The sequence below is a fragment of the Drosophila grimshawi genome, unplaced genomic scaffold (genome assembly GCF_018153295.1).
Source record: "Drosophila grimshawi isolate 15287-2541.00 unplaced genomic scaffold, ASM1815329v1 contig_1377, whole genome shotgun sequence".
Classification (NCBI taxonomy): Eukaryota; Metazoa; Arthropoda; class Insecta; order Diptera; family Drosophilidae; genus Drosophila; species Drosophila grimshawi.
The window spans coordinates 15,045,001-15,067,571 of record NW_025062900.1 but is presented as its reverse complement, the minus strand read 5'-3'; the positions used below and the strand labels follow the sequence as shown (position 1 = coordinate 15,067,571).

Below are 22,571 nucleotides of genomic sequence, written 5' to 3'. Positions count from 1 at the left end.
ACCTACGAAAAGAATGTAAATGCAAACTTTTTCTAGTCACATGTGATTTTGTTTTGAGCTTTTATTTTGTACAGATGGATTTTTGTATTGTATTTACATGTTATGCGCATTCAAAGTGAAATCTTTATTGATACACGATTTCACCAGCCGATTCAACTATGATCCCCTTTACTGGCTTAATAATGTTATCGGCTGAAATATTGAGATGTTATACGCCCATCTCTGATAACTTATCCGGTTTCTCTTAGGAATATTGAGCTGATATACGCCCATCACTGATAACTTATCTGATTTTTCTTAGGAATACGCCTACTGATAGTTCTGGTCAAAATATATTTACTACGCACCGATTATTCGTTAACGTTTACTGGCTTATACAGTGTTTTGTGCGTTAGTTATTATTATGCTCTCTATTAAAGCATTTTGTTATTATATTTGGTTAAATCTTTTAGCTTAAATACGATCACAGTCTGACAAACGATTTTCTTGATAAATACATAAATTACAAATATACACAAAATTGCCGCTAAACCACACAATATACAACATACAATTTGCTAATAAAGTTGAGCAACCATTGGGCTATTTTATGCATTGGGGGTCAGGGCATCCCATTGACACCTGAATCCAATCCTGAACCCGACTCATATGGCTCTGGGGCGCTTTGCGCAATGTGCGACTGCAGCTGGGCCAATACGCCACCTTCGCTTTCCGTTTGGATGAGCATTGGAATTTGCTGGGGAAGGTCGCTGGTAGCCCACAAATACAAGTCCAGTGTCTTCTCCGTGCAATCGGCAATGAAACGCACAAAGGGCCTAATGTCGCCCTCATTGGCCAGCTTAAGGAAATGATAGTACTGACTGCGCTGCTGTTTGGGTATAATAACTGGCGGATAACCAGCTCGCATAAGGAGCGTGTTCATCAGCAGACGCGAAGTCCGACCGTTGCCATCAATGAATGGATGGATATGCACCAGTTTATAATGAGCAAGAGCCGCATAGCTGTGTAGGGTAGAACAAAAACTTGAGTGCTACTCGAGATTAACTTGGGTAAGCATTGTGTGAACTCACTTGACCGGATGCAGGGAGTTGCTTTGCTCGGAGTTTAGCCAGTGCTCGAAACGTTGCATTAACAGGGCCAAATCTCCGGGGCCTGGCGGCACATGACCGCCCACATATACCTGAGTGCGTCGAAACTCACCACCTTCTATGGGATCCACGTGGCCCAGCACGCGGCGATGCAGCTCTAAAATATCCTTCAGTGTGATTTCTAACCTATAACAGAACGTTGTTTTTAAGTTTAGCTGCAACGCATAACAGAGGCTTGAGGCATTACTTACTTTTGCACAAGACTGGCATTAATGTACTTCATGGCCAAGTCCATGCCGAGAATTTCGTTGTGCTCATCTATCGACTTGCCATCGACGGCCATACGGGTTTCCAGCACGGAGCGTGTCTGTGCCAGCGTCATAGTATTGCCCTCAATGCCCACCGAATGGTAGATGTGCTGAAAGTAGGCTTCTTTCTTGGCACGACGCAGTGCAGCGTTCGCCTCATGGATGGCAGACAGGGCATCCCGTTTCTCATCCAGCGATACCAGACGACGTTCGTCCAGTGTCTGGACAACATTCGCAGTACGCTGGCGATTGGCGAATGCTTCCGAATTGCTGGGACTGATGCTGAGGGCTTGGAAATAGTACTGATCCGCCAGCACAATATTACGCTGATTATGCTCGAGAAATTCACCGTAACGGAGTAGCACCTCCGGATGTTTGGGCGCTAGGGCCAGAGCGTGCTCAAACAGCCGTGCTGCCTTGTCATCCTTGCCAGATATATGCATGTCCAGGGCGAGACGCATGGCACCCAATGCCTCCTTAATGTTCGTCTGCTCCGCCTCGGTATAGCTGGCACCAACGCTATCGCTGACACTTTTGTCATAGAACTCCTTAAATGCATTTAACTCATCCACCGAATAAACGGCAAACTCGTCGCGCGTCTGCAAATAGTGGGCAGTGGGCAGATGATGCAACTGACGCAGCTGCAGCCTCCATCCAAACAGAGACACCGACGACGACGACGTCAGCGCATGGAAGACAAATGTTGCCAAGCTGCCAGCTATGAAGAAAAAGGCGAAACGATATGTGAACTTCATCTGTTTTGGTTCCTGAGTCACCTTGCCCGTTTCCATAGCCTATAACTGAGAATTGTACATTCTTTATTCCGTTATTATTGGTTGTGTATCTCGTGCCACGTACCTTTTTATTTTGGGCCTTTTATGTTAGTTATGGGCCTGTTTCTGTTTCACATTAGATTTGCACAGCTGATACATTTTAGTCAGATTTATCAAACAAATCAACCACGTATTTATTTAATACCATGGCATATGCTAGAGATGGTCGCGTGCGCGATATGTGACTCGCAGAGCATGCACGATGAAAAGGCACGAGCTGTAATTGTCTAAACAAAAACTCCTTGATCAATTAAAAAGTATATTTTAATATGATTCTCAATGATGATATTTGCTGCAATGTTTGCTTATTTATATGTATACATTTATATATAAAACCAATTTTCATGAAATATATCGCATCAACAGTCCAACTATGTTTTGATTCGTTTTTGGGATGTCACTAGATGGCGCTAATAGAGTTTTAGTTTTGCCACTAGGTTGCGCTTTGCGCAAGGACACTAGATGGCGCTAACAGATCTTTAGTTAGTCACCTCGTACCTCGTTTATGCCAAGAATACTGGCTGTCATTCATAAAATTTAAGATCCATTAATTTAATTACCAATTTAGTTCTAAGAATTAAAATCGTTAATGACTAATTCCGCATTTAATTATTTGTGTCATTTTGTAATTGTCTTCTGAGTTTGTCTCGCTCTAACACATATTTTTTATTGCCAAACATATATTTTGTGACTTGTGAGAATTATTTGGTGTTTAAAATTATTTTTGATTACATTTTAGATTATTTTCTTGTGACTTTTGGCCTATTGTGTATAACTTTGTGTTTGCTAATAAAGAGAACGTGTTCTAAATTGAAATTTAAATATCAACAGGATGCGAAATCTGTGGTCAGATCTGTGTGGTTTTCCCCTTTGTGGTTTGTTGTGCTTTCAAAAAATTCGTTTAAAGTGACCAAATTTTCTAGTTCTGTAAGGCCAGTCAAATTTGCATTGTTGCAAGTGTTTTCATCTTAATTGTTTTGAATCACTTTTTAAATACCGATGCCCACGCAAATGACGTGCCTCCCTCCTCGACACTCAGCACAGACAGACAGACAGAAATGCAAGCGAATGTGTTCTCCAAACAACTCATGAGCTTATATGAGATCATATACTTGAATGAATTCGCAATAAATATATTTTTTTGATCTATTGTCATTGGGTGTAAACAAAATCAAATCGGTCAGACGGCTACCGGCTTGTGATTCACCTATATGAGCCAAATATATGAGCTCATTAGAAGAATCCCAATACCGGTTTTTTGTCGTTGAACTATGACGTCCACCAAATATGATCTTACGTTTATAATTAGTAATATTTTCGTTGTTTTCCCAATAGACATCTCTTGAATTGATAACGGCATTGCGCTCTTTGAGAAGATTCTCTTCTCAACGCACACTTTTTTCTAATAAAAGCTTTACGCCATGCGCTCCACTGTCAGTTGCTGTTCGGCAGCGCATCGCAGCGCAACGGTACTTGAATCGTCGTGAAAATCCACAGTGAAATCGGTGAAATTGTGAAAGTGAATATAAGTGCTGGCTGATCCTGCGAATTGTAATCGTGTGTGTGTATGTGCGTGTGTGTTGATCTCCAAAAACAATAATTGAGAGCAATTATAGTGCTCGCAGTGGGAACGCAAGTGAGAGTGAGTAAGAGACATATACATATACATAAACATATGCATATGTATGTGCGAGTTTATATTAAAATTGCAGTTATATTCGTTTATTGTGCTGCGAACAGCATCTAAAAATAATCAGCGCCTGCACTCAAGCCAGAAATAAAATTGAGTTCGGGACGCGCATAGGCAAATGTGACCCAAATGGAAGCATTTGTTTATACATCGACAGCGTTGATTTATGGGCCAATGCTGCTGAAGAAACACATATTGTGCACACACAATTAATTCAAAAATTCGATTTGAAAATTACGACGCAGACATTTTAAGACCTTTCAACAAAGACACCGGATGAATGATGGCATCCAGCTTGGTGACAAAAAATAATAATAATGAAAAAATGAAAAAAATAACTTTAACAACAAATTGTATGCTAAGTAATATGAGCATTATCGCCTGGTTAACCTCTGTTGGCCCTCAGTGGGCTGATAATCCCCTGCTATAGACTGAACTAGATTTCATTTTCAAGCGCTTATCATCCATAACATAAAGAAGCACCAAAAATCTTTTCAATTTGAGGCGAGCTTATTAGCCTACAACGACGTTATATAAGCACAAATAGTACTCAATGCATTTAATATTTATGAATGACATCGTTTTTCTTTCTGATCTAGTTTGCTCAGAATGAGAGCTGTAGGCGCTTGTGCGTTGCTCTTGGCAATCTGTAGCTGCCAGGGCTATAACAGCTTCAGAACCAGCTACAGTTCCAGTTCGTCATCATCGTTTGGAGGCGGCAACGGACAATCGCAATCGATGCAATTGCAAATGCCATCCCAGCTGACCAGCTGGGCATATAGCCATTTGAGGGAGGTGCGCGAATTTGCCATACGACTCACGAATGAATTCAACTCAATGTCCACAGGCGGCAGCGGCAATATGGGATATGCCTTGAAATGGAGTGGTAAGTCATGGCTAAAGATCGCAACTGATTATCAGTTATGCCCTTGCAATATATACAATCAGAGAGATGTGAACCACAAACGCACATATGAGTCTACCTTTTAATAAAATGTAATATTTATCAAAATGCAAAAAAAGAATTCTAGCACTGACCGTTAAGTATAATTGGTATAAAGTCTATGGTAGTTCTATATGGTATATGAAATGAACAACAAAAAATGTTGCTAAGAAATTGATTTAATGAAATTTGATTATAGATTCATCATATTTAAGCCAGTTTTGATGTTTTAACACTTAATTGAACAAATATGTTGCTATTCACAACACATACGTATATTAAATAGGTTTTCTCAATTTTGCATAACAAATATTATTAAAATATATATAAATTCAAACATTTTTGTTACGGTTTTAACAATTTATTAATATAAATTTGCGTGATTTCGAAATAAAATAAAGTTCAGGCTTTAATTTAATTTGGAATTGTTAGACACTTATGTATTGCTTAGAGCATTGAAACAATTTTATTATCAATTTTTAGGTTGGTGACTTTTTAATACGGCAACACCAAAAAAAAGGTCCGCGAGATCATTATATTTTTTTTGGTGCGCCCCATCCATATCTAAGGTCAGATTTGTACCTTAATCGGTCCACTTGGAGATTGAGTTATTAATACATGGTGATTAACTAATCAGCTGGACAAGAGGCATACTTCAACATGACTTTTAGAGATAACTTTTGATGTCGAAATATGAAGTGACATAGTTATTGAAAATTATATTTTAATTTGTGAAGTGTAATTAAACATTTACGGAAACGGAGGAAAGGAGAGATAGAAAAATAGAGAGTGTGCGAAAGGTAGAAGAACGGGAATGGAGAGAGCGAGTGAGACGGCGAGAGAAAAATAGAGAGAGAGAGAGAGAGAGAGAGAGAGAGAAAGAAAGATTGGAAGAAAGAGCGAGAGATGAGACAGACTGTGAGAACAAAAGAGATAAGGGGAGAGAGGGAAATAGGCAAACAGACAGAGAGAGAGAGAGAGAGAGAGGCTGAATAGACAGCGCGAGAGATTCGGAGTAAAAGGAGAGAGATAGCCGAGAAATATCTGCGGAAAAGTGTAAGAGGCTCAGAGTAAGGAAGAGAGAGAGAGAGAGAGAGAGAGAGTTGGGGAAGCAAATATTGCAAGAGAGTCAGAGAAGGATAGAGAGAGAGAGAGAGCGAGAGGAAGATGATTAAAGTGAAAGTCTCAGTTATATCAGCTGCTAAGACTTCTATTTAAATGAACATAAATTTATAATTTTAAGTTTTCATCATATATAACTTAGCAAATTAAGGAAGATAATTTATTAACTCTTTGAACTCTTATTCATATTGCCTTTTTTCATCTTTTTTTGACAAGACAACATATTGCAGCTGACTGGGAAGAGTGCCAGCGAACTGGATGCTTTGTGTAAGCAGATCAGCCAGCAGCTGGTTAATGATATGCGACAGGAGCTAATGAGCTACAGCCAGATCGCTCAGGCAGGATTTTTCGATGCCAAGGCGGGAGAGGTGCTGGAGAAATACGCCATGGGCGGCGTTCAGCAGCAAACTGTGGATTTGAATCCATTTCAACCGGTCGATTTGAGCGGCTTCGATGAGGTGAAGAATTATGCGTATCCCGCTGAGGTGAAAGTCATCGATGGCAAGACCTATGTGGTGCATCGCAATTGCACCGAGGCCACAAAACTGTCCTCTACCTTTGGCAGCAATACCGCAGCTCAATTGAATCAGGGCTACTTTGCGCCCAGTTCGAGCATTTCGAGCACAAACGTTAATCGACAGTCCTCGTTACAGGATTATATTGGACAGCGTTTGGAGCCAACAGTGGTCAATTACAGATCAGTGGTTAGCATCGGTGATACCAGAGGCGGTGCTCCCGTTCCCACATACGCAAGCCAACCGCTTGAGATGCCCTCTTTCAGTCAGATGGGTGGACCTCTTTCCACAGTGACAGTTCGACGATTCAATAAGACCATAACAACACATGCCGATGGCACCAGCTCCGTAGATGGTAGTGAGTCGCAGCAGCGCTGGCAGGATGGTAAACTGGTCTACAATAGCAGGCAACCGTTTGGCCAAACCTCCGTTTCCGGGGACGATCAATGGAAGCGCGAGGAGCGTGAGCATTTCTTTTGGTATCTAACGACGCCACAGCGTCTAGAGGATTGGCAGCTTCAGCATGAGGATCGTCTGCTGGCCGTTGCACAACGTTATCACACCACATTGCCCATACTGCAGGAGTTCCATCGCAGGGAGCTTGCACGCTATCAGGCACTGTTGGGTCAGTATCAGGCCCAGGTGCAGGATGCGACCGCATGGCAGCGGCAGGAGCGTGGTCGTCTCGATTGGCTCATCCATCAGAATAGTTTGAGCTCGCAGGAATTTGAGCGTTGGCAGCAGGAGAATAACGCAAAGTTGCGCATGGTGGCCCAAAGGAACGGCATATCGCAGGACCAACTACAGCAATGGCAGCGCCAGGAAGTACAGCGTCTCCATACCCACTATAATCACATCAATGATTCACTCGCCTCACACGTAATCCAAGTCCCTCAGGTGACCATTCACGACTCCAGCTCACTGGTTGTGGACAACGCCCAGGAGCAGCAGCGTATGGAAGAGCTCATTCGCCAGCACAATGCGACAATTGCACAGCTCCAGAACGCGATACTGTCGGATCAGCAACGCTTGAAGGATTTGTCCTTGAAATATCAGGGCGATAGACAGAGTCAGACACAGTGGCTGCGAAGTGAAGTGGCACGCATTGGTGATCTCATCAAGGAGCAGAACGAGCAGGTGAAGCAGATTAGTGCCTGGCAGAGTTCGGAGCGCACCCGCTTGGAAACGATGCTCAAACAGCATCGTGGCAGTCTGAGTGAGTTGCAACAGCAAATAGCTCAGGATCGCAGCTATGTGCAGAATCTGGCTGCCAAATATCGTGTTGGAGTCGATGAGCTGGAGAGGTGGCAGCGGGATGAGCTGCATCGTTTGCAGATGGTTGGACAACAGCAGATGGAGAGTCACATCAAGGATTGGCAGGTGCAAGTCAGTGCCGGATTGCGCAATATTATCGGGCAAAATCAATTAACCATTGAGGAGTTCCAAAGCTCCATTATCAATGATCGGGCACGCCTCGAGCAATTTGCACACACCTACAAAGTGCGCGTGGAGGAGATTGAAATGTGGATTAAGAGTGAACTCCAGAAATTCAAATCAGAGGGTCTGCTCAAGGATGTGAAACAAGAGTTGGCCTCGTGGCAGCAACGGGAACGCGAGCGACTTCAGACTCTGGTGCAGCACAATTCCTTCACCGTGGAGCAACTGGAGGCGAAGATTAAGCAGGATCAATCGCACTTCTTTGACTTGGCCAATACGTATCAGGTACGTGTCGAGGATATACAGGAATGGCTCAAGAAGGAGCTAATGCGTCTGCAGAGCGAGGGTCTCCTCAAGGCGGAAGCACTCAAGGATTGGCAACAAGCGGAACGTCTACAAATCTCCAAGTTGGTGCAACAGAACAAATATTCCACAGAAGAGTTCGAGCGGAAACTGCTCGCTGATCGTGCTCGTCTCAATGAGCTATCGAAGACCTACAATGTTCAAGTGTCCGAGATCGAGCACTGGATTCAGTCGGAAGGGGAGCGACTGCAGCGTGAGGGACAACTGCATATGGAGGCACAGTTGAACAATTGGCAGAAGATTGAACGACAGCGCCTGCTCAATCTGATCAACAAGAACGATCTATCCATTGAGGAGCTGGAGACAAAGATTACCAAGGATCAGACGCATCTGTATAGCCTCGCCCAGCAGAATCAGGTGCGCGTCGAGGAGATCGAACAGTGGATCCAGCAACAAATCAAAAAGCTCCAAAGCGAAGGCCTCATCGAGATGCAGCGTTTGCAAGACTGGCAGCAGGAATGGCGCGGCAATCTAACCAATATGGTGCAGGAGCGAGACTACACCGTCGAGGAGTTCCACAAGTGGCTGCTTGAGGATCGCGCACGCCTCCAGAGTCTGGCAATGCAACATAACGTTCAGATCGAGGAGATTGAACAGTTTGTCAAGAAGGAGGAGCAACGTTTCATTGGCATGGGTCTGCTCAAGCCCAGCGAGAAGCTAACCAACTGGCAGGAAGTGGAGCGCCTGCATCTCAAGAATCTCGCCCAGCAGCAATACAAATCAACGGAGCAATTGGAGGCGCGTCTGCGTCAGGATCGTGAGCTGCTCGAGAAACTGGCACGCCAATACAGCGTTCAGGTTGAGGAGATCGAGAGCTGGATGAAACAGGAACTCGCCCGTATGCGTGACGAGGGTCAGCTCCAGATCGATAATCTAACCAGCTGGCAGCTGGCGGAACGCGAACGCCTCGAAGCATTGATCAAACAGAACAAACAGTGGAGCGCCGAGGATCTTCAAGCTGAGCTGCGCAAGGATCGTGAGCACATGCAGACAATGGCCTTCCAGTACCACACCTCCGTGGAGGAAATCGAACGTTGGGTCCAATCGGAGATCGATCGACTCCAGCAGCAGGGCAAACTCAACATTGAGCAGCTCACCGCTTGGCAGCAGGCTGAGCAGCAGCGTATTTTGTTGCTCCTTCAATCACAATCTAACATTACAATGGAACAGTTCGTGACCAAGGTGCGTATGTCTGAGCAATATATATCTCAAAATCCAAATATAAATATATAAACTGAATATAAAGTTCTAAAAAAAAGAATAGATATCTGAAATGATTACGAATTGATCTCCCATTCACAGGTACAAAACGATCGCAGTTTCCTGCAGAGATTGGCGGATCAACATCATGTGAGCATCGTAGAAATTGAGACGTACATCAAACAGGTTATTGAGGATCTGGCCAAGAAGGGACAATTTGAGATTGAGCAGCTGCAAACGTGGCAACTGGTGGAACGCGATTATATCAAGACCATGATAGCTGAATATAAGAATGGATTGTCCACGGCCGAATATGAGCAGAAATTGCTGGCGGATCGGGCACATTTGAATCAGCTGGCCGCCCAGTATCGCCTTAATGTGGAGCAAATTGAGACATGGATGATATCGGAGCTGAAGCGCTTGCGGGGCAATACGGAGAACTCTCTGAAAACGCTCAGTGCCTGGCAGGTGTCCGAGCTGGCGCGTCTGCAGAATCTGGTTAAAGAACAAACGCACATCAGCTACGTGGAGTTCGAAATGGAGCTGCAAAAGGAGCGGGATCGCCTACAAAAGCTGGGCAATCAGTACTCGGTGAATGTTGAGGAGATCGAGCAATGGCTGCGACAGCAATTGATTAATCTAAGGACCACTGGCAATGCCAAAGTGGAGAATCTAACCAAATGGCAGATCGCGGAACAGGAGCGCTTAATTGAGTTGCTGTTGAAGCATCAGAAGGATCTCAACTATGAGGGTGTGGAGAATGAGCTGCGCAAGGATCATGCTCGCCTGCAGAGTCTATCGCAAACGAATCACGTGAGCATCGATCAGGTGGACAATTGGCTGCGCGATGAACTGCAGCGATTGCAGCAATCGGGATTGGTGCAATTCGAGCAGCAGACGCAATGGCAAAAACAAATTAGCCATGGCATTGATAATTGGCTGAAACAGCAACAGGACTCAACGACCTATCAACAATTTGTGGACTTCCTGAAACGTGACAAGGCTCGTCTCAATGGCATTGCCAGGGACTATCATGTGACTGTGGACCAAGTCGAACAGTGGGTGCAAAAGGAGACGGCCAGACTATCGCTAATTGGTGTCATCGAGAAGCCGCTGGATAACTTCAGATATGAGGAAACGATCAACATTGGTGAGTCGCAGCCGTGGAGGGAATACTTGACCGCCGGTCTGCGCAGCGAGGCTTTTGTGAAGCCCATGTCGTGGCAGGAGTATAAGCTGTATGTGGAGAGACATCGGCCGAACTTTGAGCGATTGGCGCAACAATATCACATTACCATCGAGGACATTCATCTGTGGCTGGATCAATCCGCAAGGCAGCTGGCCAATGAGGGACTCATCACTGGCTCTCACACCCTGACGAAATGGCAGCTTCAGGAGCAACAATATATCCAAGATCTAATCAATCAACAGCTTCGTCGTGGCCAACAATGGAGCATTGAGGAGCTGCAGTTGAAGTTGATCAATGATCAAAAACACATACAGGACTTGATGCGTCAATATCAGATTAGAATTGAGGAACTCAAACTATGGTATAAAAACGAACTCAAACGTCTGCTGGATGAGCGTAAAATTAAGAGTGACTTTGGATTGCCGTGGCAGACCAAGGAAACGGAACGTATCTATCAGACCGTTTTGCGTAATCCGATCAATCGGACTGAACTGGAGAAACTGCTAATGATTAATGTTAATTATCTAGCGCCACAGTATCAGATCAGCACTGAGGAGCTGCGTATGTTTATCCGGGAGAAACTGCAGCGCTTTGCTGATATGGGACTGATTGTGGATAGCCAGGTGGTGGGCATCAAATGGCAGGACCAGGAACTGCAACGTCTGCAACAGATTGGCTCCAGTGTCATCATTACGGAGAGGGAGCTACTCGAGCTCATCGAACATGACGAAAAGTATCAAATGGAACTGGCGCGTCTCTATGGCGTTGGCTTGAATCAATTGGCGCCATGGCAACGGATCTCTGTGACCGGCATGTCCACACGGCATCAGTTGGAGCAGCGACGACTCAACGTGCTCACCAAGTGGCAGGAAAAGGAACGTGATCGCTTATACGATTTTATTGGTACACAGAAAATGACGTTGCGACAACTTCGCGACTGGCAGCGACAGGATGAGGAGAAACTGCAGAGATTTGCCCAACAATATGGTATCAGTTTGCATGAGCTGAAATCGTGGCAGCTGAAGGAATTCCAACGAATTATGGATGTGGCCCAATACTATGGCATGTCCCTATCTGAGCTCCAACAGTTCCGCGATGAGGAACTACATTACTTGAGCTATCTGAATCATCGGAAACTCTTAGCGGAGACCGAAGTCCTGACCTGGGAGAACAAACAGCATTGGCGCCTGCAGAAGTTGCAGACAAAGTACAATAAATCTGGCGAGGAGTTGAGCATCTGGCGTCGCACTTTGTATCTGTTGAGTCAGGGTTTGATCGATCTGCCCGCTGGCAATGCTGGCTATGTGGTTGATCCGGGCACCACCAATGCCACCGCTGTGCAGAAACCCATTTTCTCCAAGGATCGTGGTGATCAGCCGCCCCATGTATACGATGAGACATACAGTACGGATGATGAGGAACCGGGTTTGGAAGGTGAAACGAAGTTACCATTGCCATTGCCCATGCCAATAGCATCTACCCCGTCGCCATTACCCTATCAGCGTGGCTCATCGAATGGTAATAATGCTGGCTTCGAATATCGTCGCACAGATTACACATACAATGTGCCTGTGAGTGGCGCTTCGGCTACAGCAAGTGGCGGACTTGGTGGCTCCACGGCCAGTGCCAGTGCCAGTGCCAAGCTGGGCAAATGGAGCCGGGAAGCGGGCGACGAGCCGGGTCTTGCTGATCTGGGACAGCAGGAGCAGGTGGATTTGGGTCAGCAGCAGCAGGTGGATTTGGGCTGGAATGATGGTGGACAACAGCAGCAACAGGAAGTCGACTGGAATTCCAACTACAAATTGGACAGCGATGCTGGCCAACAGCAGCAACAACTGCTCGATGATACACAAGATTTCGGACAGGTGCAGGTCGAGGACCTGAATGGCCAGGGATATGCCCAGACCCATGGCTCCAACTACGGACAGCTGAAGCATGCCGAACCAGTTGAAACAACGGTAAGTTAAGTCCTGCTGATAATACGAAAATAGAATAAAGCTAAATTTCTTATTTGTGAAGATTGCGATTTTGCGATTGAATATTTTTCAGTGTAGAATTCAAATTGATTTATTGTATATTACAATTATTAGAAGATTTTTTTTTTTTTTGAAATAGGTCTTTCGGTATTTACACTTGTGAATATAGATTTAGTTTTAAGTCCGTATGAAAATGTCTTTTAAGAATCATTGAATATAAAATATGATTTGCTTATAAGCAATTACATTTTAAGTATCGAAAATTTTGGATTATTTAATAATTATAATAATTATTTTAATTTGTTTTAATCTTTTTAACATAGAAAATCGAAAGCACCATGCAATCAATATAATTTACAACTACTTTAAAATATTCATATAATATTTGAAACTTACTAATATAGTAAACAAATCGAATATTTATGCATATTTTAAGTTTTCACGAATTAGATATATTCTCTATGCATTATCATCAAATATTTATCTCTATCTTTCAATTGCAGACGATAGCCAGCACGTTCGACAAATTTAAGAATAAGATAACCGGCATCTTCGGTTAGAGCTCGAAACGCAACGAGAACTGCTATAAAAACATAAGCGCATTGAAACCCGAAATGAGCCCCAAAAAACATGGATCATAAATCAAAACAACGAGCAAACACTTTTCTACAAAAGTTTCTTTAATCAGTTTAGTTTACACTTAAAACGAAAAGATTTTTGTCGGTCGCAGTTGTACCGCAACACCTACTAAATACTTACTTACATACATATATGTGTAATACTCGCTCTATAAGGACGTACCTTTGTATTTTGTTTGCATTTTGCCTAATAAACTTTGAAAATATATAATTTGCATTTACTGTACTTCATCATCATCATAATCAGATTCTCAACTGCATTGAGCATATATACATATGTATGTATATATATATATATATATCTAGAAACATAACGAAATGGTTTATAATATAATTGCCATATAGTTCAATTACTGTATTCTCAATTCTTTGTAGCGATATGATTTAAAAGGCATTTAAATATATGTGTGTGTGTGTGTTGTATAGGATAAAGTTTGTTGTTGTTGTTGTTGTGGCATTTCTTTCTTAATTCGGTAGCACCAGAGTTAAAAGAAATTGTTTGTGTGTATTTTGCTAGGCACTTAAATTGCGCAATAGTTTTGTTACAGATTCTTTGAGATATACTTTTATGATCGCACATTATTTTTAAAGGAGGCATTTCTAAACTTAAAATTAGTTTATCATTGGTCTGTAGCTATTTATTTCCACTTGCTTGTCAGACTTTCCGTATTTTCTTCTAGCCAAACTTGACTTTCAATTCCATTAAATATGGCTGAAATTTGAAGTATTTTTCAGTCAGAGAAAAATTATTATGAAAATATACCTCGCAGTAATTATGAATTTTATTTGAAATGTTTTTGAAATTTTTGCAAGAACCTTATCAAAACCGGGCCACAGATATCGGAGTATTATAGTTTATGCCATATGTCTGCAAGGGCTTCAAAGCTTAATTTTGAATTCAACTGATTACTTCAAATTCTACTAAACATTTGCTAAGTGGATATTGTCGGGAGTGTGTCGAGCTTATAAAATAAATAGTTGGTTTTTTTAGTAGAGTGCATTCTTAAAATTCTTTCCTAATCACTTCTGTTACTTTTTGTAATTGTCAGCTGTAATAATCATATAATTATAGTATAGATTAATATACCACACACAGGTCTTTTGTAGGTCTCTTGTACATCATTTATATATTTACAGTGTTATTTGCACTAATCAACTAATATGCACCTCCAATTCAGAGCCGTTTGCCGCACCAAAGTGCGACGCACGAAATTGAAGATCATCGCTGAGCTCCTCCACAGCCACGCCCACACCGACGCCCACGCCCATGCCCAAGCTGAGGCCATCGCCCGTTTCCTGGAGCACATGATGCTTGAGCTGTTCGATTTGATGCAACAGCTTGAGTGTCTCGTCATCCAAATTGTCATCCTCTTGCCGCAACTGTTGCTGCTGCTCCTGTTCGGCATCAATGTCCCACTCCAGGGATTCGGGCGTGGAGATGTGAGACCATGAGTTCTGCGTCGACGAGCAACAGGAGGTGCGCGTAAGGGAGCCACCATAGCGTTGACCACCCAGACGTGCCTGTCGCATAGTCGCATAACGTCCCTGACTGGTGGCCAGCGATGCAGCTGTCGTCAATTGGTCCAATGAAGCATAGCGTGCCTGAGACGACGCCAATCTGGATGGGCTGTCCTGTGGCTGTGATTGCTGCTGTCGCTCCTGCTCCAGCGCTTTTTGCTGTCGCTGCTGGTACTGGCGCAGCTGTGAATACTCATGCTCCCACTCCAAATCCAGCGAGGAGCTAGCTCTTGAGCTCGTGAGGCGAGTGTAGTTCTGTAGCTCCGTCTCCTTGCTGGGCGTTGCTGTGGCATTGAGCAGCTTGTGTGCATCCAGATTTTGCAGCTGTATGTCCGCCAGGCCACTGCAATAACAAATAATGCTGTTATGCTGTTCGAAGGTTCGTCCTTCTTCTTCTGCTTACCTGTCATTTTGCAGCTTTGCATAGCTTGGCTGTTGCTCCCAGTATCTGTCCAGGAATTGTGGACATTGCTGCTTCCGCTTGTACTTCAGTATGCGATAGACAAGGCCACGTCGCTGACATCGCTCACTGGCAGTTGGTAGCAACTCCACTTCCGGCTCATCGGCAGCTCCTGCGGCTTGGGTGGTCCTCGCTCTGGGCCGACGCCTGTGAAGAGTGGGCAATTTGTATGTCATTTTAGCATAATGTAGCGGGTATGTGGCTTTATGCAATCAATTTGTGTCTCGACTTAAATAAAGAACAAAACGACTTTGTAACACATGAGAATACATAAAGAGTAACTAATATTGCGGATTATTGTTTGGAGACTTCTAATTATAATTTAAATATATTTTTCGCTGGCTAAAGATCAATTGTTTTTTATGTTTTATAAATATTTCGATATATTTCGAATCGCAACTAGTCTAATTTTAGCTATGAATATTGCAGTTTCCTATTATTATATAAATTTTTGCTATTTTCTAATCTCGACTACATTTTCATTGTAAAGCCTGAAAGTTTATAAAAATATAAATATTCCAAATCTTAAATTGAAATAATACGAGTATATAATTTCAAAACAACATTAAAAATGACAAATTGAATTAACATTATTTAAGTCTACAATCTACAGAAAATCTACTTAAAATACCGTTAAAGTTTTAAAGCCAATTCAAAAATTTTTACCAACACAGAGTATCAAATTAATGTCACAACAGAAATATGTTGCTTCTTGCCTGTGTTGCTTATGTTGCGAGAGAAGCCCCTGCTGGCCACTGTTTTAGTGAAGGCAACACGCACTTGAGCGTTGCATACTTTTAGGCTGTTGACCCTGCAACGCTGGACGGAGCAGAAAAGAACATTTACCAAGACTGGCATAAAATGTGCCCTTTAATGGAGGCGGCAACACAAATTGCGCTAATTAGAGGGAGCTAACGGCAGGGTGGAGTGGTGGCGTGCCCCTTTGGGGTTGTATTGATTGTCATCAGTTCACTTATTGGATTTGTCGTGGCATAGCATACTTTTGTGCGAGTCGCATAGTAAACAAAATGGCAATTTTAATTAAGCGTATGCAGCAGTATGTGTGGAATGTGGCAGTAGGTTGCTTAGTGTTTTTTCTGTTTTCTTGGCTTACCAAAGCAGCCAGCTGTTGGCCACGGCTGTAACACAGGTTGTGGAGCTGCTCGAGGAGGAAGACGATGATGAGACTGTGGCGGAGTTTGTGGCAGAGTTGGTGGCGGTGGCGGCAACGCAGCTGCTGAGACATGAACCCATGCTCTACAGGGCTGCCTGCTGGTGCTGCTTGCTGCTGTTGTTGTTGCCACAGTTGATTTGTTTGCTATTGCTGTTGTTGTTTTTGTTACGCTCCTTTTGAGGCGAGTAAAATTTTACGCTAATGTTGCGTGGCTTAATTGACTCGCGGTGGGTGGCATGACGTGCCCACTTTTCACTGCTTTCCTTTTTGTCAGATTGTCTGTGTTATGCTTTTGTTTGTTGTTGTTGTTGGTGTTGGCTGCGCACTTGCATTGCTTGAGGTCAAGGCTCACTTTTCTGCGTTTGCTTGTCTCCTTCTTCTAGTTTTGGCTATATTGTCTGTCCCAAGCATTTTTCAATGTTACTCCAAACACACACACTTGCACACTCGCACACACACACTCACTGACTTTGGCACTAAGACAAAGAAAGCCTCGAGACACGCGTAACTGTTTTGACCATGTGTGAACGTCACTTGGTGACGCACCGCATGATTCCACTGGCTTCCATTCGTGTGTGTAAACTGAAACAGTTGCAAAACTTTCTGTTGTACTACACTTTGTTCCAGCTGACGCTGGCAAACTTGTCTACGCGAGGGGTTGGGGCTGACTTTTGACAGTCAGCTGTTGTTTCTACCGTTTGCTTTGCAGTTGTCAGTTGCCGCTGAAGTCAATAAGGAAGCGTCAAGTGCTAAAAGCTTTTCTAAACTGCCTAAATTTCGAGCTTGAGCAGTTAAAAGCTCTGCGCTGCTGCACTGTTAAAGCTCAGTTACAACTTTTGGGGAAATAGTGGTAAATTTTCATGACTTAACATACAAGTAAGTAACAGTTCTAACTTAACATATGTTCATGGGGTGATTACTTTACATACTGCTGAAAGGCAGATGTTGTTTCATCGCCACTGTTAATGCTGCTTTTCGTAGAGGGGTTAGCATAACAGTGTAAGAGTGTCCTTGCCTGTTATAGAACATAAGGAATGTTAAGTTATCATGTTAAATCATCACAACTGTTAAATGGATTTCTTGGTGCCGAACTAATGCGTTTTTACCATTCAAAATGGATGAAATGTGAATTTTTCACAAAAAAATTGAATGCAGTCGGGAAGACATTTTTCTCTTAGAAAATTAATTTGAAACTAACAAGTGATCAACAGTTTTCCGCTCATTTTTTCGACTTCAACTTCTTGTATACAGAAATTTCATAAATATTTTTCTTATTGCTTTCCATTAAGCAGTCTCCCTTCAAAATATTCATTATTTCACACATGTGTGCCATAAAAATTCGACTAGCCAGCAATTTTTAATGCATCCAAAACGCACACACGCACAATGCCATTGGATATGTATTTTAAAATACATTAAATGTACAACGGCTTCAAGCCCCCAGCAACTATTCAAACTTACATGCTCATGCATGTTAAATGCAGAGACTGAAATGTTAAAGTTAAGTAAAAACAGCAACATTTGCTTATGCTTCTAATACCATATGCTAGACACATATCCATACAACATAAACACATGAAATCTACTTTGTTAATTGGTTGGGAAAATGTTATGCACAAGGCGATGCAGGCTTTTAATAATAAGCGTTTCATCATTATGCTCGTTATGTATTTTATGTGTTATGTATTATTTTAGAAACGAAAAACAAACAAAAAATAAAATGAAAGAGAAAAGACTTTTCAAATTATACTCGAAAAACGAACTAGATTCTTAGAAATTATCAGAAAAATGTTTATCTATAGTTCAAATACTAGATATTATAAAATACAAATTTAAAATTTTTAAAATTTAGCTTTGTATTACATACATATGATCAAATAATTAATATCATGCAATTCGTCTGTTAGATATTATATTGACTAAAGTGCCTAGATCTTGAAATATTTGTACATTTTCAATCGCAGCTACGGGCGTACTGAATAGAGAACAAATAGTCTTTTCTTACGCGATGTTCATTGGTATAACGAGTATTTAAATTGGAGATAATCACATATGCCCAAAGGATTATTGTTTATTTCTCATGTAAAAATGAATATGATGGTTATGGTCATGTTTTTATGGAGGTTAGAAATCGCTGTTGTATTTATTGTTGTTGTTAAGCTTGTTATGGCCACAATATTTACGCACATTTTTGTTAACTGAATTAGCTATCAAATGGAATAATATAATCCAATCGGATTCTCTAAAACTGTATTGGGACTAAGTACTTGCCACGCTTGCCCTGCTGCATAACATAAAGTTGCCGAAGTCCACGACGACCAACGATGACTTTTGTCTGCATTTCGTCTCGGCTCTGTGTATGTTTGCCACGGACTTCGGGCTCGACATTGGCTGTTGATGCTGCTGCTGCTGTTGCTGTTGCTGCTGTTGCTGCTGCTGCTGCTGCTGCTGCGTTCGTTTCTTGATTCGTTTCAGTGCCAAATCGGCTGTCGTTGTGCGCGGTTGTTGTTTATTCGCTGTTATAATTCGTTCTTCGGGTTGCCTTAGCCTTGCCACAGACGCGTCTTTGGTTTGTTGTTGTTTATATGCTATGCTTAGCCAGCATAGTAATCACAATAATCTATTTGCAATTAAAAGCTTCTGTCCATCAATTGCATACAATTGCCTAATATATGTATTAATATACTATGTGTAAATGTGTGTGTGCGTTTGTTTGTGCCGGCGTCGGTGTGTCTGCAACTAAATATATATGTCTCTAACTCATCTGCCTAGTTCAGTTCTTGTGCTTCAAGTGCTGCAAATAAACCGATCTGCAACAAACATCAAAATGCGTCGAGCTGTCGTCTCGTTGATCTATTATTAGATTTACAGGCTGCCCAGCTGCACATCCCCCTTCGCAAAAAAAATTGACACGGTGAGTTAGCAAGTCGGGGGAACCAAAGTTACAAAGAACTTAAAATTAATCTCTGTGAATTAGATGGTAAGACAAAGAGGAAAATAATGAAAATGAAAATCCCATGCGAAAGCAGACCACAAAAATGCGGGGAAACTAGTTTCAACAAATAAGGTGTAAGGATAACAAATGTAAGCTGCTTTCGCTAAAGTATGTTGCTTTTGGAGAAATGGAGATCGCTTGCGTTTTCTATTATTTTTATTTAGATATTTAAAAGGAGTGGCAATTTCAGTTGAATTTTGATTACTTTTGGTAATAATTTCGAAGAAGATCATAATTTGTGCGCAGATAAGATCAGAGTAAATAGTTGCTAATAAGATTCAAAGAACTGGTAAGAGAATGCAATTTTTATTTAGCAATGATATCTCAGGAAATAACTTCTCCTTCATAGAATGTGAATAATGTAGATAAATCGAAGCAAATTAGTTTTCGAATTCGTTATTCGGTTAATTAGCATTGCTCAAAACTTGCATTTGCATTTGAGCTAAACAAATCAAATGATTTACAAGGGGGCAAACTGACGATTCATACTCAAAGTGTGTCTAAATTCGGTCGATACAAATCGAAAGCAAACAGATCCAAATGTTTGTTGTATATTCTTGGTGAGTAAAAGCAGCTGGCATTGCAGATGTTCATTTCCATCTCAGACGGCCATTTGTAAGGCACTACCGAACCCTTGCCCCATGGCTCCCTTTTCGTTAAGGGAAGTATTAAACACTTTTGCTGTCTGCTTTGTTTATTAATGCGTGCAGCAGCAAAGCGCTGCAAAATGTTGCTTTTTGTACTTTTGTTCGCTTTGTTGTTTATGTGCTGCATCCGTTGCAGCGCCAAATGTGAGCATTTGGGGAGGCCCCAATGGCAATTTCACCGTATGCAACTTCTCAGCAAGTTTTACTACCACGACGAATGCAGGCCTGTTGTACATGAAAAATCACGCACTGAAAACTTAATCTTAACTTGGCTTAACAAATGTAGCAAATTGAACACTAGACTAGCCAAGGCGCTAAGTGCCTCATGTGTGTAGTCGCATTGGTTTGGTGTGTGTATGTGAAGCTCAGAACATTCATTGGAATTGCAATTGTGGCTTAACAGCATTTCTACTACGTGTAATTATACCAATTGAAGTGCGAAAATTCGCTAAAATCTAGTTATGAAAATTGTGGAAAACCAAAAGCAGCTGAAGTTAGTAACAAGAGCGCTTTGAATAAATAGACTAATGCCGTATTTATTGGTGCAACTTATGAGTTATATATATAAGGTGGCTATAATTATTTCGCAGCCACCTTGAGATAGGTTTGTAAATTAAATATCTTAGTTGAAGGGTAATTGGATGTCGCTTTAAAGCAATAACTATTATGCTGATATATTAGAAAGTGCAATATTTTTATCTTTTTATTGTACACAATTCGGATTCGACATCTAAATCTAAAAGATTATCGGATCGTAACGATATTTACCAATTGCATAACTATTTTGGCGCTTGAGCCAGCTTAGAATTATAGGCTAAGCCATTATTGCCAATACAGGGATTGTTTTTGGCCCCATTTCAGTGTCTGACAAAAATTTAGAGATTTATTGGTTTGGATAGGTAAGTGGTTTTCTTATAGTAGCGAATAATGTGGAAATAAGCTAAATGGATATATAAAATGGTATACAATATTATTATCAGTGCAATGTTATTAAGAATCGATAGTCAAAAAATATATTGAATATAAACATTTTCCAAGATATTCCTATTTACGATTTAAGGAATTGGATAACTAACTTGGCAAAATGTCGTCCCAAATAAAGTGAAATCAAATCGGCTCGATGCTTATACAAATATACAGGAAAAAAGTCAATTTCTACTACATTTCCAACTTTCAATATCTCCATTGCAATACATCATCATGATGATTAAGACATTGTCTGGCGACTGGCAACCGTTGATGTCCATCAACGATTTTGCATAAAACACGAATCGTTTCAGCTCGGAATACAATAACAACAACAGCTGAGTATTTAACATATTTTATGCTCATTAAGTGTCACAATAAGTGCAAACACTTCAACTTTTACCAAATGGCCAACTACCGGCGCCTTCAGCTCCCATGGCAGATTCTTTGCAAAGCTTTAGCTATTTGTGCATGTATACCCTATACAGCATAAGTGGGCATGATGTCTTGTCTTCTGTACAAGTACAATACGCTCTTAACACTTGAGTCCATCCGGAAAGTAATTGTTATGATTTAACAGCCGCCAATATCAGCTTTAAATATTTTATTTAATTTTTCCTCGGCACTAGTTTGACTGAAAGAGAGGAGATAAAGCTGTACGAAAATGAATAAACTATTTATTTATATATTTATAAGACTAGCAATGCTTTTTTCGTGTCTCTGGCAGAGTGTGTATATGGTATAAGCATTGTCGTGCGTATTCAGTTCGACGAGATTCTTACTGGTTCTTATTCCATTGGCGCTTTACATTCAAGGCGATCAATTCTGGTGGCTGTGATTTAAGTGCGCGTAAATCTTTGCGGTGAAAAGTGTTGCCTGCTCCTCAGCCCTTGGCTTTGCCACATCCCCCGTCCCTGTCCCTGGTCTTCTTACATCAGCAGTTGCTTCGGGCTCATACTCTACATACATTTATATATACATATATAAACTGCATCGTTCACGGTTTGTTGGCGTTATTTGCATTTCATTTCTGCGTGTGGCGAGAGAAAACGTAAATTGATTTATTATGCACAAGCGACTGAATGCAGCACTTGGCAGGAGGCGCCGACTGCACACGCACACCCCCGTCACACCCCCGCCGACTCCTTTGTTGTGTGGCCTGGTGGCCAACAAATGCTTCAAAAGTAGAAAGGGTGAAGAAATAACAGACTTAAAAATAAGATGTAGAAAAGTAGGTAAATCTTCAATTGGTGTTGCCTGCCGCGAGGAAGTTTAATTTTTTGTTGGCCTGCATTGTGGGCATAAACATTGATATTAATATTGATATTAATAGAGAGAGAGAGAGAGAGAGAGAGAGAGAGAGAGAGAGAGAGAGAGAGAGAGAGAGAAAGAGAGAGAGCGAGAGTGAGAGGGCAACTGTTGTCCACATTACGCGCAGTTGCACTCGCTAACGGTATCTCAGTCCATCATTACTCACTGTCAACGGCCATTGAAAGCCGGCGGTGCAGA

At 41.9% G+C, this 22,571-nt stretch overlaps 4 protein-coding genes across 6 annotated transcripts in view; 2 read left to right on the top strand and 2 right to left on the bottom strand.

The window, feature by feature from the left end:
• Positions 1-398: 398 nt before the first annotated feature.
• On the bottom strand, positions 399-2,500 carry LOC6562043 (protein adenylyltransferase Fic). 2 transcript variants are annotated; one of them, XM_032735753.2, is made up of 4 exons: positions 2,255-2,500; positions 1,340-2,196; positions 1,071-1,274; positions 399-1,001 (listed from the first exon to the last, which is right to left on the bottom strand). In XM_032735753.2, the coding sequence occupies exons 2-4, from the start codon at positions 2,185-2,187 to the stop codon at positions 602-604; spliced, it is 1,452 nt and encodes a 483-aa protein (XP_032591644.1). In that variant the 5' UTR covers positions 2,188-2,196; positions 2,255-2,500; the 3' UTR covers positions 399-601. The 2 variants fall into 2 exon arrangements, with proteins under 2 accessions (XP_032591644.1, XP_001988103.1); XM_001988067.3 differs by having other exon boundaries at positions 1,340-2,190; positions 2,255-2,366.
• A 1,204-nt stretch (positions 2,501-3,704) lies between these two features.
• LOC6561909 (tiggrin) lies at positions 3,705-13,510 on the top strand. 2 transcript variants are annotated; one of them, XM_032736521.2, is made up of 6 exons: positions 3,705-3,871; positions 4,519-4,805; positions 6,201-6,442; positions 6,638-9,481; positions 9,602-12,646; positions 13,168-13,510. In XM_032736521.2, exons 2-6 carry the CDS (start codon positions 4,529-4,531, stop codon positions 13,222-13,224), a joined length of 6,465 nt encoding a protein of 2,154 aa, XP_032592412.1. In that variant the 5' UTR covers positions 3,705-3,871; positions 4,519-4,528; the 3' UTR covers positions 13,225-13,510. The 2 variants fall into 2 exon arrangements, with proteins under 2 accessions (XP_032592412.1, XP_001988104.1); XM_001988068.3 differs by having other exon boundaries at positions 6,201-9,481.
• A 118-nt stretch (positions 13,511-13,628) lies between these two features.
• Positions 13,629-16,574, bottom strand: LOC6561910 (putative mediator of RNA polymerase II transcription subunit 12). Its single transcript, XM_001988069.2, has 3 exons — positions 16,395-16,574; positions 15,224-15,427; positions 13,629-15,163 (listed from the first exon to the last, which is right to left on the bottom strand). The coding sequence occupies exons 1-3, from the start codon at positions 16,532-16,534 to the stop codon at positions 14,455-14,457; spliced, it is 1,053 nt and encodes a 350-aa protein (XP_001988105.1). The 5' UTR covers positions 16,535-16,574; the 3' UTR covers positions 13,629-14,454.
• Positions 16,575-18,927: 2,353 nt separating this feature from the next.
• LOC6562565 (neurotrimin) overlaps positions 18,928-22,571 on the top strand; it is a 63,651-nt gene continuing 60,007 nt past the window's right edge. The window contains exon 1 of the mRNA XM_032736699.1: positions 18,928-19,368. The gene's annotated coding sequence lies outside the window, so the exon portion shown is untranslated. The remainder of the gene's footprint in view (positions 19,369-22,571) is intronic.

Bases quoted from the DNA above. Each gene is read 5' to 3' on its own strand.
- LOC6562043 (XM_032735753.2), bottom strand. From the start codon at position 2,187: ATGGAAACGGGCAAGGTGACTCAGGAACCAAAACAGATGAAGTTCACA. The intron at 1,275-1,339 runs GTAAGTAATGCC...GTTCTGTTATAG, and splicing joins AATGCCAGTCTTGTGCAAAA to GTTAGAAATCACACTGAAGG. The intron at 1,002-1,070 runs GTGAGTTCACAC...TACCCTACACAG, and splicing joins AACTCCCTGCATCCGGTCAA to CTATGCGGCTCTTGCTCATT.
- LOC6561909 (XM_001988068.3), top strand. From the start codon at position 4,529: ATGAGAGCTGTAGGCGCTTGTGCGTTGCTCTTGGCAATCTGTAGCTGC. The intron at 4,806-6,200 runs GTAAGTCATGGC...TTTTTTGACAAG, and splicing joins ATATGCCTTGAAATGGAGTG to ACAACATATTGCAGCTGACT. The intron at 9,482-9,601 runs GTGCGTATGTCT...TCCCATTCACAG, and splicing joins TGGAACAGTTCGTGACCAAG to GTACAAAACGATCGCAGTTT.
- LOC6561910 (XM_001988069.2), bottom strand. From the start codon at position 16,534: ATGGGTTCATGTCTCAGCAGCTGCGTTGCCGCCACCGCCACCAACTCT. The intron at 15,428-16,394 runs GTAAGCCAAGAA...CACTCTTCACAG, and splicing joins GCCAACAGCTGGCTGCTTTG to GCGTCGGCCCAGAGCGAGGA. The intron at 15,164-15,223 runs GTAAGCAGAAGA...TTGTTATTGCAG, and splicing joins GCAAAGCTGCAAAATGACAG to TGGCCTGGCGGACATACAGC.